Below are 21,025 nucleotides of genomic sequence, written 5' to 3' on the forward strand. Positions count from 1 at the left end.
GCACACGCCCTGCTCAGCTCAGACTCTCCTATCAGTTCATACATCTCCTCTAAAGTCTAGAAAAGCTGTTCCTGTGGGCAGACCTCAGGAGTGAGGAAGGGAAAAAGAGAACTTGGAAAGGGAAGTGCAAAAGGAAGGGAGAGAGAAAGGGAGGAAGAGAGAAAAGGGCAAGAGTAGGAGTGGCACACCCTGTGCATGTCACACCCACAGGACTGTCAAATCTTACCTCCACTCAGGACTGAACCACATCTTCTTTTGGAAAAGAAGTTTGTTACTCACTTCAGTTTGGGCTTCCTCCTTTTCATGATGAAACCTTTTGTGAAAGAATCAAAAAGAAAAGTAAAGTATTTAGCAAGGAAGCTAATTTTATTCCCCACTTCTATTTCATATTCGAGGTCCATGAGTTAGTCTTCTAACTATACTAGGGTGAGACCTGGTCAGAGAGGGCTGTTGTTGATTATCCTATTTATGGTCTGTGAATAGAACTGGAGTCATGAGTCCCTAGCTCATTGTTGGCCTGAAACTGCCAAACAGGGAAATCCTGGGCTCTTGTAGCCAAGGAAGATATTTGATAATGTGGCAAAGGAAGTAATATCAATTGTACCACCTGGGTGTGTTCAATTGCCATTAAAATGTGTTCTTGTGATTCCCTGAAGCTTTTTGTTGACAACTTCTGTTAAGACTAAGAATGTCTCAGTACAAAACCAACAGAACACATGTCAGAGACTTGGAAGAAGTTCCTAGGATAGCCCTTTAAGAAATGTGCAGAAGATGATGGCAGAGAGGAACAACAGGTAGATTTTGTAAGGGAAAAGTCTAAGTAAAAAGAAGCATCAAGTTATATGATTAACAACATTTTTTTTTTCTTAGTGATCCATAAAATAGTGTCATGTCTCATCATGATCTTGAGGAAATGAAGTAGTCAGCTTGTTCTAACAGAGGTGGGTGAGGGACCTGGGGACATAGGGCAGTGTCAAAGCACTTGCCCAGCATGTGTAAGACCCTGGGTTCAATCCTTGTGCCACACAAACACAAACAACAACAACAATTAAAAACCCAGAGGTGGGTGATGAAGTACACATTTTTGAAAAGAAAAGAAAAAAAACCCCACAACATTCCAAAAAAGTGAAAACATCCATGTGTTGGAGGGTATGTCTACTTTTTACAGATACTTGCTAATCAGTAGGTGCCACATGGTCACTGGGTCTAGGGAGTGTTCCTTCTCAGTGCAGTTATTTATGTGGCCACAAGATCCCTTGGATTTAAGACCTAGTCCTCCAGAGATCAGTTGAACAGTCAGCAGATGATCTCCCAGGGGAGCTGGTGGACACAGAGAGGAAGGAGAAGATGAGAGAAAGGGAAGTGATGGAAGTAATGCAGGAAATCTGCAGCCATAAGGGGGTGTTGTCCCTATTTTTGAACTCTGGCACAAAGGTGAGGTCAGCTAAGGGGCAGAAAATGTTACAGGTTCTTTTATAATGTGGTGTGATGACTTTTGTTTTTATATATTTTTTCTAGAATTATTTTGACTTTTGGACTAATGGTTAAATTTTGATTAATTTTTTTGTAACTATGATTTTATGTTATCTGTGAATTGTACTGTCTGACCTCTCCAATTTTGTGTGTGTATGCACACACACACACACACATACACACACACATATATGTATACACACACACGCATATATATATATTTGGTTTACAATAAAAATATATATGTATTTTGGTCTACAGTATATAGATGGTCTAAACATAAAACTCAAAAATAAAAAAACTAAATTTTAATATTTAAAGACTAATTACATTAAGGCATGACCAATATATAAAATGGAATTATAATACTTACCTGTTGAACAGATTTGTAAATTAAAGCAGAGAAACAAAGCAGGATTTCTACAGACTGTTGTGGGGAAGCAGAGTTAGCTTTATTCATGGATGTACAGTATGTTTTGGTTTTGAGGTCCTGGAGCAAACCCAGGGTCTAACACCCGCAAGTACACTACCACTGAGCTACACCCCCAGCCCCAGAATCTTTTGTTATAAGGTTCTACCAGGATTATGTATTAATTTTCCCAGTCATAGTTAATGTTTTTCCCCCTAATTTATGCCTTTTGCAAGGTCCATCCAACATCCTATACATTTAATTAGTAAGCAAGCAATATACATAATAATATCATAGATAAGGGCTTTAATTATGCTATAGAGCAAGGACTGCACAAAGGAATCTAATTTTATTTGAGAGGGACCCTGACTTATCCTATCACTAGAAGATCCTTAGTCTCTGTTATTTCGTTTAACTAGTGCTTCAGTCATTTATTTAGTAGACAGTTCCATTGGGCTGTATTTTTCTGCAGAATTGCAGTGTAATTTTCATCTGAAAAAGCATTGTTGGCTTTTTTAGTTAAAGAAAAGGCAGAGAGATTCCATATTAAATCTGATTATAGACCACAAATCATTGCCTGTCATGCACTGGAAACCTATCACAGCTGTCAGGATGGGAGCTGCTTCAGCTTTGCCCTTGACTCCACGTGGTGCTGCTGTCCCCAGGACTTCCCCGACTGTGCTTACTGTTTCAAGAATGACCAAGGCCTGTTAAGGATGAGTTCAGTATTGGTATGGGGTATATGAATACTGCATTGATGGTCGGGTATCTTTATTTTTCCAGAATAAATGCAATCATCAGAAATTTTTTTGAAATGTGAGAGGTTGAGTCTTAATGGAAATCAGGAAGGGGAGGCAGTGGGAGCCCAAGGAGCAATCATGGAAGTGTTTCGCTTGGGTTTTCTGGTTGCTTAATTCAGTGGAATGTCTATACACACCCCTAAAATGTTCTCTGTAAATGTTTACATTCCCATGTGGTCTTTTCCCATCACTGTTTTATTATAAATAATTTTGAAGCCTATGGAAAAGTTGAAAAAAATTCTATAGTGAACATCCATATATCTACCATCTATGTTTTCGTGTGGTCTTTATTGTGCTTTTTTCCCCTGGTGCCAGGATGGAACCTAGGGCCTCACATATGCTCGCAAGCTCTCCATCGATGAGTGGCATTGCCAGCCCCTATTATGCTTTTTCTTTGTAGTTGTATGATAGCTCTTAAATGATGGTGTTTACCAGTCATTCATTAATATGTTCTCTGCGGTACTTTGCACTTGAGGTTAATTCTTCACAGTACTTTGAAGCATACTATTTTATCAACAGGATTTTTTCTAAGATTCATAATACATTAAAAAACATTTTTAGGATAGGTCTGTCATGATTCTAGGTTGCAATTCTGGTTTCCTCTTGGAAAAAGATCTGACTGTGTAGCCTCTTCTTTCTTTACAACCATGCTCCCACCTCAATCTTTCAGCTTTGAACAGCAGACTCTGCATTTTGGATCTTCTTTTGCATTTTAGTAACTAAAAATAATGTTACTCCAATATATTTATTCAACTCATAATTTCTAATGGAAGAAAAGTAGATTAGTAGTTTGAAAAATCAAAATTTAATAGTAATCCTGATAGCAAGGTTTCATTTCAAACTCAAACTGTCAATAAGATTTTTAAGAAAAAGGAATTCAATCACTCAGGTTTAAGTTTCTGAGTTTCCTGATTGTTCTGGTTGAAGTACAAGAAAAGAAAATAGAAGGAAAAGAAGAAGATGGAAAGAAAGGAGACATTTCTACCCTCAAATGATCAGCAATACTCAAATTATCCATTCCCTTGTCCCTCAGGTTCACATCAAAGTTGCAGCAACCAAACAGACACTTACATGGAGATGAGGCTGAAATAGGTCTCTGGAAATCTGGATGTTGAATAGGAGAATAACCTCCCAAAACACGTTACCACTCTTTTCACATTGCTTTAGGAGGAGGTGTTTATGTCTACCAGGCAGGAAACTAACCACTGGCAAAAGAAGTGCAAGCCAGGCTGCTCTGGGCATTGTTCTATTGCTCCTGCATCATAATGTGCTGACATAGCCCTGAAGTAAGAGAAGAGCACCTGCGAGAAGCAGGCCTGGAGATCAGCCACTGAGGTGACTTATCCTCAGCATTCCTGGGGAACAGGTAGAAGTTCTTGTGGCCTGTGACAATTTCAGGATTTCCTTGGGGAGAAAACAACCTAGAAATAGTATTACAGTGGAAAAGATATTATACAGTGAAATTTGAAAATACATTACATCGTTTATCATTCAACTGATAATGTGTCATTCAGTCTTCCTATATCCTGATTTTCAGATTTAAACATATTTAAGCTACTTTGTGAAGAAAAGCTGCAAAAGGATGCAGCATTCTTATAGGGCAGCTCTGCTTGGAAACAGGGTTGAGGGCCAGATGTATAACTTGGTTGTTTTATCTTGGTATCTTCAGCATCTAGTGTTTTCTGGACACTTGTTAAGAAGGAACTCAACAACTGTTCATCAGATGAATAAATGGCTAAAAATAAATTCATGGTATCCTTTTTCTGAAGGAATCATTTCTCTTGATAAAATGTGATTAGGTTGTTTGTTCCTGCCTTTCTGTGTGTCTGGGGTTCTCCCTACCATATCATCCTTCACTTTTATATCTAAGTCAAGTGCTACAGATGCCCATCTCTCTTGCTCCCTTATTGCCTATTTATGAGGACACACACCAGGGGTTGCTAGCTAGCTACTCAGGCCTGGGAGGGGAATTCAGCCACTCAGGTTTAAGTTTCTGAGTTAACTCTAGTGAATTCACTTCATTTAAGTCTTTATATTCTGCTTGCTTTTGGCCAGGCCCAGATAGTATTATAGTTTCTCAGAATAAACATGAACAGTGATGGTGTTCCTGTAACAAGAGAGTAACTGCCATTTGGGATCAGGTGTGGCTGTCAGGTAGTTGATGGCATTCATTCACACAGGATATGCATCAGGAAACTTTCCCAGAAGCAGAGTAGAGGGCTGGATGTATAGCTTGAAGAGTTGATGGCTCAGGCTTTGCAAAGAGTTCAACGCGTATGTATGTTCAGTCTTCAGAAAAGGGCAGGCTCTCCCTGTGAAGGCACTGGGAACGTGTTGTTTTTTTGCCTTGGAAGCTCAGTTCTCCATATTTTATGCTGAGTACCAACTTTCAGATGGATGAACTCTTCCTGTAGTCATACCTCTAGGACCAGTGACTAGGTTTCTAGTCACCTATTCAGCATATTTCTTACCTAATATAGCATAATCAGGAATACTTGCCATGTTCCTATCCTTCCTGTTCCACAACCAGGAAACATTTTTGCATAAATCTAGTTGCATTTATTCAGTTTTGATGATATTAATTTAATTCTGAAGTAGCTTGATAAAATCATTTGGTGTTTCTTCTTTTTTGAGGTTACTGAAGTATGAAAAAGTGAAGAAATACCAAAATAGAGAAATAAAAATTATGGTATGTTTTAATTATTTACTTTTCAAATATTAATGCTTTTTAACATGCACAAAATATTAAAACATATTTATGACTTTGTCTGGAGATGATGCCATAAATCAAATTTGAAGCACTTTGTCAACATGAGATCCGTGACCCCTGTCCTTGCTCCCATGACTGGGCCTGCTTGTTCTTGCCTACATTGGGTCCTCTCTGCTGTGTGTTGTAAGCTTTGAATAAGAAGGTTCTTCCATGTTCTGTCTCTGGCTTTCTGGTGAGTGCTATGCAAGATCAGTTCTGTTGATCAGTTCAGGAATGAGCACCTATTACACACTGGGAACCAAGCCTTGATAGTCTACAAAGATGAACAGTCTCTGCCTTCAAGGAACCTGCCATAGAGTTGGGGAGACGGGATGTAAACAAATTATTTCAAGGTGTAGTGAGACAGAGGGGACTCTGGAGCACAGATGAGAGGCACTTTGTTCAATCTGGGGATTTAGGGAAGGCTTCCTGGAGGAGCTACTGCTTAAGCTAAATCTCTGTGTGTGGTGTACTAGGCAAGTGCTCTGTAACTGAGCTTTATCCCAGCCCTCAAGTAGAGTCTTGAAAGATTAGTTAGCCTGAGCAAAGTCAATGAGGCATCAAATGACAGGGTTTGAGGGAGTAACTGGAAATGGTGTGGTCTTACATAAAGTTGGAGTGGAGAAAAATGAGGTTAGAAGAGGGAGGGAGTAGACTGTAAAGGCTTTGAATGTCATAACTGGGCACTGGAACCTCATCTCTGCAGAGGTTTTCTACTAAAGAGGTTTCCATGGGGAGATTTATTTTCTGAATTGATCACTCTGATAGCAGTGAAAGGGATAGATTTTGGGAAAGCAATTCTGGCGAGGCACAGAGTCCAAAGTAGTGGCAGAAGGAATGGAAAAGAGGGAGATAATTTAGGAACTGTTAGTAGAGTCAGAATTTGGTGACTCAATGGATGTGGGGAGTGAGAAGTAAGATGACTCAGAAATTTCTCATTTCAGAAACTGAGTGAATGATGGTGCTATTAACTAGGAAACAAAATCTAGGCAGAGAAACAGGTCTGGGAGGCAGAGGGAATGAGTTACTTGTCCAGGAACCTTGTTTAACATGGCACCTTGCATCCAATTGGTGTTTAGTAAATAACTGCCTTCTTTCTTTCTTTCTTAAATTCTAGTGGCTTCCCAGTGCTCTTAGATTATGTGACACACATCATAAGTTGTGGGTGTCTATTTAATGCTACACCCACAATACTATACTCTGGCGAGCATGATCTGACTCTGTCCTGGCTTCAGTTTTCTCCAGTTGTATTTCAGACCACTTTCTCCTTCCTCATCATACTTCTGTCTCCATCCTGATGTTATATTCTTTAAGCCCTTTCCTCTGAAATGCTCTTTTCTCAACTTTTCACATATGGGGCTTATTTTCATATATTAGAACCCAGCTCAAATGTCACCTATTTGGAGAATTCCTCAGTCATTTGATAAGTGATGATCTCTCAGCTCGATTGCCATGTGTACTGTGGCTGGAACTTGGCAAACTGCATTTCTCTCTCCACCTGACTTTGTTAGGTTCAACACTGGGTTGTACTAGGTTAGAGAGAGCTTGGAAAGCAGTGGGAGGGGAGAAGGGACTGCTCCTTCCTATTCTGTCAACATCACCCTGGCAACAGCAACTTGTTCTAGCTTGCATTTGCTTCCCCTCTTTGAACTCAGCATCTGGCAGTGCCCTCCCCTTAACCTTAGCTCCAAAGTGTCTGACCTCTGAGGGTTTAGATCTGATCACTTTAACCTCTCTCTCCCTTCTAATTGCCCAGTTCATTGTAGGTACTTCCTGTTGTTATTGTCTGATATCTCTGTATTTTCTTTATGCTTTTCTAGACCTCCAACATCTATTTAATTTATTCCTATATTTAAAGCTTTGTTTTGAAATACTTAGTGTGCAATTTTTGCCTTTCATAAAATGTCTGGGCCCTAACATAACTACTGAACCTGATTTAGGCCTTCACCCAGTCATTCTCTAACACATAATAGTATTTTCTTCAGAGACATTTCTTAGTCTATATTTAGAATATCTTTTCCTTTCCTGTAATCTATATTCTCCACTTGAATATCAAAAACTTTGTGCTATTTATCATTATATCCTCAGTGCCTATCATGGAAACCAGAATACTATAGGAACTTAGTTAATACTTGTTACATAAATTGAAATATTACAAAGGACCACGTGAGAAATTCTCCATACCAAAAAAAAAAAGTCTACAAGAGAGCACTTTCTAATCTTTTTGGTCTTAAGCCAAGTTATTAATTAGCTATGTAACAATGTAAATCTCTTGAGAGTCAAGCATAATACTTACAAACATTATTTAATCTATACCCATCATCATTACAATAACAACACACAATTTATTTGCTTTGAATCTTTACTTACATAAACCCAACTTTCTTTACCTAGGAACGATAATGACTTACCTTGTTAGGGTTTCATAAACATCAAGAGGGGTAATCAGATCTACAGAATTTTGTTGGTTAGCAAATAATTTAAAAAATGAAAGTCATCCTACTTGCTGTAACATGTAACATCACTTAATAACATTTACTTGGTAAACTTAGTCTGTTTGTGTTCTTTTTTTATTGTGTGGTATGCATTAAAACAACCAAAACAGAACCAATAAAACTAGTTAACTTCTGTATAGCTATATGTAAGAATCTGAGAACATCTTCTGTAGTCTTTAAGTATGAATTACTAAGACAAAGAAGACTTGTTGTTATTTCATATATGCTTAATTCTTAAAAATTTTTGGTCAAATAAATGTGAAGAAAGTGAATGAAATTAATGTTCACCTTGCCAAGTAAAGCCATTCTGTTGATCTTCAGGGTTTAAATTTCTTTTGTGTTCACTTCAAATATGTTCATATGTTTTCCAACTCAGAAGGAAAAATTTCCTTTTTCTTCCTCAGGTTAATTGGGCTACCAGAATCCTTAAATCCAGCACTTTATTCTTTTGCTGTTGTTTCTCCTTTTTTCAAAAGATACAAACAAAAATCTTCTTTCCACCTTGTTTTCAGTTCAAGTTATAATTTTGTGTCTTTCCTTTTTCAAATTTTATTCTCATACACAATTTCCAAAGAATTCATATTCACAGTTCCATTTTATAATCTTTTGCTTTCAAACCGCTATTGAAATTCTTACTCTTAGAGCTCACAAATGATTGCATAATCAATAAATCCTTTTTAGGCTTCATCCTTCTTACTTCTTTTGCATTTGACAGTTGAGTCTTCTTCCTTTTTGAGACTCTTCTCCTTGGCTTGTGGAATGCTGCACTTCCATTTCTTTTCTTCTGCAAACTGCTTTCCCCTTCATTCCATTTTCCCTCTAACCCCAAGATCTCTTCTCTTCTCTTTACAAAGCTTTCCTTGACAATCCTTTCATCCGCCTATGGATCATTTATTTATGAACTCCTAACCTGAACTTTCAAATGCCAACAGGACATGGTCACTCAGTACTCCTTTGGCATCTTAAACACATGCCCAAACTTATCAGCTCCTCCATAAAATCCAATTTTCTGACTTTTTTTAAAAAATTAAGTTTTACATTTTTCTCAGTCAAGATTGAAGACTTTGAATTAGTTCTCCTCTAATCTTCCCATTCTCATCACTTCTACCCCTCATCTGAAAACCTCAATTACTGGTTCCTTCCTTTTTTTGCAGTGCCAAGGATCAAATCCTCAGCCCCTTTTGAAATCTTATTTTGAGACAGGGTCTCACTAAGTTGCCCAGGCTGGCCTTGTGATTCCTTACTGTGTGCCTCAGCCTCCAGAGTAGCTAGAATGACATCCAGAAGCCACCGAGTCTGACTTGATCACTTAACTGGTTTCTCTCATTTCAGTTTCTCCCTACCCTAATCTGTCCTACTAGATTCTGCCAAAGACTTTCCCCTAAAAGGATAGCTCTGATCATGACACTTCCCTGATCAAGAATCTCTAACAGTTTTATCATCTCTAGAATAAATCTAGACTCCTTAACTTGATATTTAAGAACTTTATAGTTTGGGCCTTAACTATGTACCTTTTCAGCCTTAAAATATATCAACTTTCTGTTTTTATAGTCCAGTGTTCAAGAGTATGGACTCTGGAGCCAGAGTGCTAAAAATTTGAATCCTTGGTCCTTTCCAAAGCTAGCCATGTAACCATGGTCAAGTTTCTTATCTTTTGGTGCCTTGGTTTTCTCATCTGTAAAATGGGAATAAGAACTACAGGGTATTGTGAAATAAGTGCTTACAATGGTGTCTGGCATATAGTAAGCTCCATATAATGTATTTACATATATTTACATATGCTAGGAACTTTTCTAAGGATTTGGGAGATCAATGAACAAAATAACAAAAATCTTTGCCTTTGTGGCATTTAACTTTTATCATAAAACAATAATTATTATGGTCCTTAATTCTGTTTTTAGAATATTCTTCTTCCTGTACCATCATTTTTAAAATTCTACCCTTCCTTCAAGATCCACTGTAATGTCATTTTACACCTTGAAATTTTACCCTATAGAAGTTATCATTTGAACCCCTCCAATCCTTTCTAGTCCGCTATAGAAACCACCACTTTCTACATACTCTATCATATATTATCAAATATTAAATATATACAACATTATTGTTACTTGCACATGTTTTGTTATCTCCCCTGATGGAGTGCAATATTAGCTACTCTGTCCTATTCATTTCTATAAATAGTAGCTTAGCGTACTTTATACCCAAGCACATAGTAAATTCTTAACAAACATTTTGTAAATGAATGTAAGTAAAGAACTCTGCATGTGCTTTCATTTGACTTCTATTAACTAATCTTTCCTCAATTGTACATACAAGAGAAAACTTAAGGGGTTGGAGGGGTAGATCAGTGGAGGCTTATGAGTTAGACACCCTCGTTTGATCCCTAGCACAAAAAGAAAAAGTAAAAAAGAAAGAAAACTTAGAAAAATTTGTTTTCCACTCTGGAATTATTGAGTATTAGTGTCCAATATTGTCGTCTACAACTTGCCTTTGTCACTGTCATCTGGCACCTTTATAGTCATTTGCCAGCCTTTACAGTTTGCTTTACTATGCCTACTCTACAACATATACATCTCCCTGTCACCATGATTTGAAAAGTACCCCTAAGTTTTTATTAAAGGAATCATTATGGATAGAGTCTATTTTATTTGTTATATTTTTTATGGTCAACACAGATTTTCCCTACTTCTTACTTCATTAAAAAAATTTCCATGTACTTATCTGAAATTTTCTAGTTCATTCCTTAATTATTTCCCTTCATTTTAAAGAACAGTAGCTATTTGAAATTTGCTTTTATGGCATCTAAAGTAAGATTTCTCCCTCTAAATCATTAAGTATCTTTCCTCTATAGTGCTTAGATACTGTTCTCCAACTATAACCAGCAAGGCCACACTAATGGGAGGTTCTTTTATTTTCTAATCTATATTTTCACAAGGCTATAGATCATGATGTTTTTTTTCTCCAAACACTGTAGTAAGATACAGAGTTTTATTATCCACATTCTAAATTTCCCTCATGCCATTGAACCTTGGTAGGCCATCTTAACTGTTCCTTTTATACAGGCAGAACCCCAACAGAATGGCATGTCAATCAATCTTTTTTTAATAAAAAGGCCAACACAATAAATTTTTAAATAATGATCAAGGATTTTTTTTATTCATTAAGTTTTAGTATCATTACAGAAAATGTTATGGTACAGAGTTGTTTAACATTATTTTGTCTTTGCTCTTGATTTCCATGTGAATGCTGGTAACACTAATATCTGTACAAGATCAGTCTTTGATTTTTTGTTGTTGTTGTTCTGTACAATTTTAAATGTATTGGTTAAAAAGGCTGTCAGCACTTAAGGAAGCATTTTCTCCCCCAGTTTGTTTGTTCAAATAAAAGGTATCCAGTTACTGCCCAAGAGTACTGTGCCACGAGGCTACTAGGGTAAGAATCTTCCCCGATGCTCTGCAGAGGATGGTTCTTGAGGCAGGGCAGGGCCTCCACCCAGTTACTCTTCTTTTGGCACAGTGCACATAAACACGAGATACATGATAAAGAACAAGCAAAAGCTCTCTGTAAAGCGGTTATGAAGCATACTAAGAAGGGAAATCCAAGTGTTGTCTAAGCTAGTATAAATAAGCAGACAGCCTTGATTTAAGAGTATAAGTAGTTGTATTTTAAAGATGAGAAAAACACAAGTTCTGCAGGCACCTACCGCTGTCTACTAAAAGCTATCGCTATCAGACCTAGCATTGAACACACAAAGCAATTTGCAAGAAAGGAAAAAATTTGCTTTGATATAATCAGAATAGAGTTGTCTGTTAAGATTTATTCTTAGGTGTTTTTTTTTCTTTTAAAAGGTATTTAAATTCATTTGAAATATAGTTCAAGATGTTGACTATACAGATCAACTTTTATCCAAATCAGAAAACTAGCTGTGCCGATGCATATTACAGGATACAGTCAATGATATGTGGACATGCATCAAAGCTTTCTCCTGCTGGTGATCATCATAGCCGTCCAATGACCATGACATCCACCACCTCGCCCTTGTGGAGCTCCACATACTGCTCTGTCTTTGGAGGTAGCATCAACAATCCATTGGCACTGCGCATGCTCATCAGACGGCTGCTCATCTGATTACCTGGAATGAAATACTCTCATTACAGCAACATAGGCATCACAGTGTATATACTTGAAGCCCTTGCAGACATTTTTTTTTAATTTAAAACTGGCAAACTAAAATGCAGGGCCACAAGAGGGAAAGAGATGATTAATCTTCCTAGTACTTTTTCAGTTGGCCTATAACCTATACCTTATCTCTAGAACTTCAAAATTAGACATTATAAATTTCTATTTAAAAGAATAAAAATGAGGATTTTATAGCATTATGCAAAATGCCACAGATTTTTCCCAATTCAGATCAAAATGTTATATTTAAAATAAAGGCATATATATACATATACACACACACACACACACACACACACACACATATATATATATATTTATATTTTGCAGATGGACACAATACCTTTATTTTATTTATTTATTTTTATGTGATGCTGAGGATCGAACCCACTGTCTCATGCATGCTAGGCAGGTGCTCTATCACTGAGCCACAACCCCAGCCCAAATACAGGCTTTTAAAACCTACCAAAACAATAAGGATAATAACAGTAGCAGCTACCATTTCTTTACTAAATGTCAGACTAGGTACTAGGCATTTTACTTAACTATCTTATTTGACTTTCACAAGATTTAAGAGCCTTAGGTAACCAGTTTAGGTCACGCTAACTGACCAATTAGAAAGCAACTTTCTCTGACAGCAAAGCCCATGTGTTTTGCTGATGTTGGCACTTCATAGGTCCTTTGTTTAAAGGGTAATACAATTTTTGTGGAGTTGCATCAAATTTAGGCAAAGTATGCCTAGAGAAGCTGGGGACAAATGTTGAAAGCCTAGGGCAGGTAACTATAAAATTCTGAATTATCAGCATTGATCTTTCTACCTTAAAATTTACCATAATATTTAGAAAATAGTATAGTCTACAAAGATCATATTATAAGTTAGGTTTTCATCTCACACTTCAGGGTGCCCTCCTTTTCCTACAACCAAAATTATGCTTAGAATATTGCTTGAACAAACAGAACAAAATCTTCTGTAATTCTAGATTTATATTTCAAGTATTCAGAAAATATGGCTCAGTGAAATAACTACATTTTTATTAATTCTTCTTGTCCTGTCATTCTGTTTAGGAATGATTTAGCTCATCTAACCTTTCAAAAAGAAAAAAAGTGCATAATAATTTTAAAATTAGGTATAACCAATGAAGATTTTATATAAATTTGTGTTTTAACAGAATGAGTATACAAGGGTACCTGCAGATCTGAATGACTAACCTGTACTCTGTGCCCAAGGCAGTGGTTCTTGGTGATGCCAAGTCAATATACAACGATGATATTCTGGGCGAGGATCTAGTTTTACATCACATGATAACTATAGAATAAAGAGAAAAAGAAAGCAAACTTGGTTACCTCATAATTTCTCAAAACTACAGGGTAATGGAGGTCATACTGAAAATACAATTGACATGGAAGATATCCTTGGCATTCTGCTCTTTTTATCAATTCCACTTCATGTTTTCAGTTTGGGCAGTCAGTCTAGGGGTTTAGTTGCTCTGATGGAAAGAAAACACTAAGAAACTAGTTTTTTAGTAGGGAGAGATGAAAAAGATAAAGTCTAATTCTGCAGTCTGTTTTTATGGGTTGTGAGGACAGAAACTCCTTCCTATGAATTGGTAAACAGAAGTAGTTATAGTGACAGTAAAGGAGGTAGACCTAAATGAACAAATTTAGTATCCATTCATCCATCCATCTATCCAACTATCCAGTAAATATTTACTGAGGACCTAATATGCACTAGGTACTCTTTAGCTACCCCAATCCCAAAGTTGAAATATATAACTATTTTTTTTTAAAGAGAGAGTGAGAGAGAGAGAGAGAGAGAGAGAGAAAGAGAGAATTTTTTTTAATATTTATTTTTTAGTTCTCGGCGGACACAACATCTTTGTTTGTATGTGGTGCTGAGGATCGAACCCGGGTCGCACGCATGCCAGGCGAGCGCGCCACCGCTTGAGCCACATCCCCAGCCCCATATATAACTATTTTCAACATAAAAGGTGCTTTTCCTTTTCTCACTCTTTGACTTGATTATTTGCATTTATATTTACTGATAGGGTAAACTGTCATTATTCCTAAGTCATTTTATGCTTCTCTCAATCTGTGTGTTCCCTAGTACTAAACTACAAGAGCTACTCATGTGGATCTTTTTTTTTTTTTTTTTTTTGATAGTGGTGGTTATCAAACGCCAGGCCTCATTGATACTAGGCAAGTACTCTACCAGTGCACTACATCTCTGGTCTTCACATAGATATTTTATTTGCTAGTGTTTCAGAAAGGTTTTTGTTTCCCCAAACTAGTAATAGCATTATTTGGTTCATGGTGATACTGTGGATGGACACTGGACTAGGATGATAACAGACATCTAGGTTCTTTGAGCTCTACTGCTAACCAGTCTTCTGTGTTAACAGGCTATTTTGCTTTTCTATACCTGTTTATTTATCTTCAAAATGCAATTGTACTACAAATGGCTAAACTGTCTTCAAGCATTATGATCCTATTTTTTAAATAACTGAATTGGGAAACAGTTATATTATTTTCCAGTAATATATGTGATGACTGAATCTTAAGAGTAAGGAATTCACCAAGCTAGGAATTCACCAAGAAAGGAATTATGGTGGTCAGAGAGAACTTCCTAGAAAGGAGAAGAATCACAGTATATATACATATTATTTTTCAGTCTTAATCTAACTCTTAAAATTTATTTTTAGAGGAAGATATTTATGTAAATTTAAGAAACAAAAGTCAAATATATAAAATTGAAGTGAATGAAAAAATTATTTTTTCATAGACTCTTTACAAACAGCTGTTTCTAGCTGGGCATGATGGCATGTGTCTTTAAACTCAGCTGCTCAGGAGGCTGAAACTGGAGGATTATAAGTTTGAGGCCATCTTGGTCAACTTTGGGGGACCCTGTCTCAAAATAAAAACAAAAAAGGGCTGGGGATGTAGTTCAGTACTAGAATGTCCCTGAGTTCAATTCCCAGTACTGAAAACATACAAAAACAAAAGCACACAAACAGTTATTCCTTTTGTAGTCAGAAATGAAACTGACTGGGTTTTTTTTTTTGGGGGGGGGAAGGTACTTTATTGAAATGCAGAAGTTTATTAACCATTTTTTTTCTTTTTTTTTGTATTAACACTGTTCTGGTCTATTACACTGCTTAGTTTAAGAAAGCACTTTTTACTGAGTTTCAATGCTTTAAAGAATGATGAACACTTTGTAAACATAGACACATTCTTTGGTGCTCATTCCCACAATATCACTATGAACCATATAGTGCTATTATTGGGGGAAGAAATGAAAGCCTTGCTGAAACACTAGTGAATAAAATAGGCCTTTGAAGGCTGGGGTGTATAGCAGTGGTAGAACAACTTGCCTAATACCCATGAGGACTGGTGAAAATGGTTGAGATTCCTTTTCCAATGACTTCCTTTATTCATTAAAAAGTGGGCAAAAGGCTGGATGTAATGGTGCATGCCTGTAATTCCAGAGGCTCAGGAAGGTAGGAGGACTGAAAGTTTGAGGCCAATCTCAGCAACTTAATGAGGCCCTAAGGAACTTGGTGAGCCTCTGTCTTAAAAAAAAAAAAAAAAAAGCCTGGGGATGTAGTTTAGTGGTAAAGTGCCTCTGGGTTCAGTACCCTTCACCTCCACAATGCCCCCAATAAGTGGGCAGAAGGATGTGGACCAAGAGTGTTTTTGTTTTTTTAAAAATATGTGCCTGGTACACAATAATTATTTAAAAGAAAAATAATATTATTTGCTATAAGTAGTATTATATGGTGTGGTCTACATGTAAATGTCTAAGGGAAAGAATTAGTTTTAAAAAAAAGTCTAGGAAATGAGAAGACTAGCCATAGACTGAGAGAAAAATTTTAACATAAGCTAACATCTGATAAAAGATAATTATTCAAAATATATAAAGAACCATTGAAACACAATTATAAGAAAATGAATAATACAAATTCAAAAATGGACAAAAGACATGAGTAGACACCTCACCAAAGAAGATCTATAGATGGGAAGTAGGGATATGAAAAGATGTTCAACTTAATGTCATTATGAAATTACACATTAAAAACAACAATGCATGAACTATATGAACATACACCTATCATAATGCCCCAAATCTAAAACACTTATCAAATCCTCACAAGGATGTGAAGCAACAGGGACTCTCATTCACTGCTCATGGAAATGTAAAATGGTATAGCCACTTTGGAAGACTGGTAGTTTTTTTATAAAATAAATATACTTTTGCATAAATCCAATAACCATATTCATTGGTATCTACCCAAATGATGTGAAAAACTTAAGTCTACACAAAAGTCTGCACATGGAGGCTTCATTCAAAATTGCCAAAGCTTGGAAGTAACCAAGGTGTCCTTCAGTAGGTTAATGGATAAACTGTGTACATCCAAATGATGATATCGTTCAGTACTAAGAAGAAATAAGCTACTACTCCATGAAAAGACATGGAGGAAACTTAAATGCACATTATTAAGTCAAGTTAATCCTAAAAGGTGACATATTGCATGATTCCAGCTATATGTTATTCTGGAAAAAAAAAAGATCAATGATTGACAGGGGTTGAGAAAAGGAAGGACAAGTAGGCAGAGCACATAGGACCTTTAGGACAGAGAAACTATTCTGTATGATATCATAATGATGGATTACATGTCATTATACATTTATCAAAACCTATAGAATATACAACACCAAGAATAAACATGAATGTAAAGTATGGGTGATCACAATATGTCAATGCAGATTTGTCAATTCTAACAAAAATGTACCACTCTTGTGCCAGATGTTGTTAGTGGGCAAATCTTTTTATTTTTTTCACTCAATTCTGCTATGAACCTAAAGTGCTCTAAAAATAAAATTTTTTAATTAACAAAAGGGAGAATATTCTGTTTTTCCTCTTTGTCCTGCTCATCTTGTAGAAAAGTGACCTCAAAGTGACTTTAAGAAAAGCTTTACAGGGGATGTGATGACTGAGTCTTGAGAGTAAGGAATTCACCAAGCTAAGAAAGGAATGATGGTGGTCAAGAGAGAACTTACTGGGAAAGAGAAGAATCACACAGACAGGGAACCTAATTTTCTTTCTAGAAGCTGCAAATACCTTGTTATGGTCAGAGTGAGGATGGGAAGAAGATGAAACTTGAGAAGAAAACTGGGGCCTTCAGATGAAGGTCCTATGCCCTTTTGAGGAATACGGATTTAACCCTGGTATCATGGCAAGCACTGATAGATTTTAATTGGAGATAGATTTTAATTTGAATTAGACATAAAAAGGATTTAAGAGCAGTTAAGATTACAAATCATTAAATATGTCCAAAGTTATAATATTAGTTAATGCTAGGCTATCATTCAAACCCAGGATTATTTGACTATGAAATTCAGGGGGTGTGTGGATGGGAGAGAGGCTTGAGGAGAATGGTGAAGATTTCAAAGACTGCAGTAGGGAATGAAAGAAGTTGATCCATTTGTATAAAAGAACAGGTAAGGTGAATTTTATCTTCTGCTGCTAAACTATAAGTTGGAAGTGGTAATTCAAAGAGCTGTATGCTCTTTTTAGTGCTTAGTGCCTTGGAAATAAAAATGAAGAGCAAAGAAGAGACAACTGCCAGTCAGAATGTCAGTTATCAAGAATACAAACAATAATATCTGTTGGTGAAATTGTGGGGGAAAAGGCACACTCATACACTACTGCTGGGACTGCAAACTGGTGTAGCCAATCTGGAAAGCAGTATGGAGATTCCTCAGAAAACTTGGAAACCACCATTTTACCCAGTTATCATACTCCTCCGTATATACCCAAAGGACTTAAAATCAGCATACTACAGGATGCAGCTGCATTAATCTTTTTTAAAATTATTTTTTATTTATATATGACAGTGGAATGCATTACAATTCTTACTACACATATAGAGCACAATTTTACATATCTATGGTTGTATACAAAGCACATTCACACCAATTCATCTCTTCATACATGTACTTTGGATAATAATGTCCATCACATTCCGCCATCATTTCTAACCCCATGCCCCATCTCTTCCCCTCCCACCCCTCTGTCCTATCTAGAGGTCCTCTATTCCTCCCATGCTCTACCTCCCTATCCCACTATGAATCAGCCTCTTTATATTAGAGAAAAGATTTGACATTGAGTTTTTGGGATTGGCTAACTTCACTTAACATTAGCTTCTCTAACTCCATTTATTTACCTGCAAATGCATGATTTTATTCTCTTTTATTGCTGAGTAATATTCCATTGTTTATATAGGCCACATTTTTTTTATTCATTCATCCACTGAAGGGCATCTAGGTTGGTTCCATAGTTTAGCTATTGTGAATTGTGCTACTGTAAACATGATGTGGCTGTGTCCCTGTAGTATGTGGTTTTTAAGTCTTTTAGATATAGACCGAGGAGAAGGATAGCTGGGTCAAATAGTGGTTCCCTTCCCAATTTTCCAAGAAATCTCCATACTGCTTTCCAGATTGACTGCACCAATTTGTAGTCCCACCAGCAGCATGTGAATGTACCTTTTCCCCCACATCCTTGCCAACACTTATTGTTCTTTGTATTCATAATAGCTGTCATTCTGATTGTAGTGAGATGGTATCTTAGAGTAGTAATTGCTAGTGATGATGAACATTTTTTCATATATTTGTTGATTGATTGTATCCTCTTCTTAGAAGTGTCTGTTAAGTTGCTTGGCCCATTTATTGATTGGGTTATTTGTCTTTTTGGTGCTTAGCTTTTTAATTCTTTATATACCATAGAGAATAGTGCTCTATCTGATGTGTGAGGGGTAAAGATTTGCTCCCGGGCTGGGGATGTGGCTCAAGTGGTAGCGCACTCGCCTGGCATGGGCATGCGGCCTGGGTTCAATCCTCAACACCACATACAAACAAAGACGTTGTATCTGCCAAAAGCTAAAAAATAAATATTAAAATTTCTCTCTCTCTCTCTTTAAAAAGAAAAAGATTTGCTCCCAAGATGTAGGCTCTCTATTCACCTCACAGATTGTTTCTTTTGCTGAGAAGAAACTTTTTAGTTTGAGTCCATCCCATTTATTGATTCTTGATTGTAATTTTTGTGCCAAAGGAGTCTTATTAAGTTGGGACCTAATCCCACATGAAGGAGATTAGGGCCTACTGGGATAGGTAAAATTAATATTCCCAAATGACCACACTACCAAAAGCACTATATGGATTTAATGCAATTCTGATCAGAATCTCAATGACATTCCTCATAGAAATAGAAAAAGCAATCATGAAACTAATTCCTGCTAAGGATAGCTTTAGCTATTCTGGAAAAATAAGAGACCCAGAATAGCTAAAGCAATCCTTAGCAGGAAGAGTGAAGCAGGTGGCATCACTATACCAGACCTTAAACTATACTACAGAGCAATAGTAACAAAAACAGCATGGTACTGGCACCAAAACAGACTGGTAGACCAATGGTACAGAACAGAGGACACAGAGACTAACCCACAAAACTGCAACTATCTTATATTAAACCAAGGTGCTAAGAACATGCATTGGAGAAAAGATAGCCTCTTTAACAAATGGTGCTGGGAAAACTGGAAATCCATATGTAACAAAATGAAATTAAAACCCTATCTCTCACGATGCACAAAACTCAACTCAAAATGGATCAAGGACCTAGGAATAAAACCAGAGACCCTGAGTCTAATTGAAGAAAAAGTAGATCTTAATCTCTGTCTTGTGCGATTAGGCCCCAACTTCCTTAATAAGAGTCCTTTGGCTAAAGAATTAAAATCAAGAATCAATAAATGAGATGGACTCAAACTAAGAAGTTTCTTCTCAGCAAAAGAAATAGTCAGTGAGGTAAATAGAGAGCCTACATAATGAGAGCAAATCTTTACCCCACATTAATCTTTATAGCAGCTCAATTCTTAATAGCCAAGCTATGGAACCAACCTAGCTGTTTGTCAACAGATGAATGGATAAATAAAATGTGGTATATATACACAATGGAATATTACTCAGCCTTAAAGAAGAATGAAATTATGGCACTTGCAGGTAAATGGCTGGAGTTAGAGAATATCATGCTAAGCCAAGTAAGCCAATCGCCAAAATCCAAAGGCTGAATGTTTTCTCTGATAAGTGGATGCTAATCCATAATGTGGGGAGGGTATGGGACGAATGGAGGAACTCTGGATTGGCCAAAGGTGGGGAGTGCAGGGGAGGGGACATGGGGATAGGAAAGATGGTGGAATGAGATGGATATCATTACCCTAGGTACATGTATGATTGCACAAATCATGTGACCCTACTTTGTATACAACCAGAGAAGTGAAAAACTGTGCTCCATTTGTGTACAATGAATTGAAGAGCATTCTGCTGTCACATGTAACTGATTAGAATAAATAAATAAATAAAAGAGGGGAGAATTGAACCAAGTTTGTCAATTCTTAGAGTGAGTTATAGAAAGAAGAAGAGGCAAAAAAAAAAAAAATAAATAAAAGGTTGAGTGTTTTAGAAAATGTTGTGTGGGGTGTTGTATCACACATCCCAGGATTTGGGCTGGATAAAGAAAGCTGTGAGCCAGAGGGGTTTACAGACTGAGGGAAAAGGGGAAGAGTTGTAGGAGTGAATATTTATGCTAGATTTTCCATCTACTGCTAAGTAATTTGCTATTATTCCTAAATGGTCTACCAAAACCGTCAATTTTTGAGATGGAGCCATTCAGAATATGAAAAGGGTGAGCATGTGAGTTGCTGAAGCAGAAATAAAGGTATAATGGAGGTAAAGCATCTAACGGTCGGAGACAAGGTAAAGAGGAAGATGTAAGCAATTTCCAGATCTGAAAGTCTGTGGAGAATGGTGTCTGGAAGGTTTGATGGTAACAATGGGGAGCTGAATGTACCAGGGGATTCAGGGGAACAGTTGGTAC

The 21,025-nt window shown here is 36.8% G+C and overlaps 1 protein-coding gene across 5 annotated transcripts in view; it reads right to left on the minus strand.

Moving 5' to 3' along the window:
* Positions 1 to 11,073: 11,073 nt before the first annotated feature.
* Positions 11,074 to 21,025, minus strand: part of Gphn (gephyrin) — a 602,355-nt gene continuing 592,403 nt past the window's right edge. For all 5 annotated transcript variants that reach the window (XM_077799519.1, XM_026385121.2, XM_026385119.2 and 2 more), the window contains 2 exons: positions 13,315 to 13,411; positions 11,074 to 12,058 (listed from right to left, as the gene is read on the minus strand). In XM_077799519.1, the coding sequence (XP_077655645.1) occupies positions 11,925 to 12,058; positions 13,315 to 13,411 (231 nt within the window). In that variant the 3' untranslated portion in view covers positions 11,074 to 11,924. The remainder of the gene's footprint in view (positions 12,059 to 13,314; positions 13,412 to 21,025) is intronic.

Source organism: Urocitellus parryii, chromosome 6 (genome assembly GCF_045843805.1).
Source record: "Urocitellus parryii isolate mUroPar1 chromosome 6, mUroPar1.hap1, whole genome shotgun sequence".
NCBI lineage: Eukaryota > Metazoa > Chordata > Mammalia > Rodentia > Sciuridae > Urocitellus > Urocitellus parryii.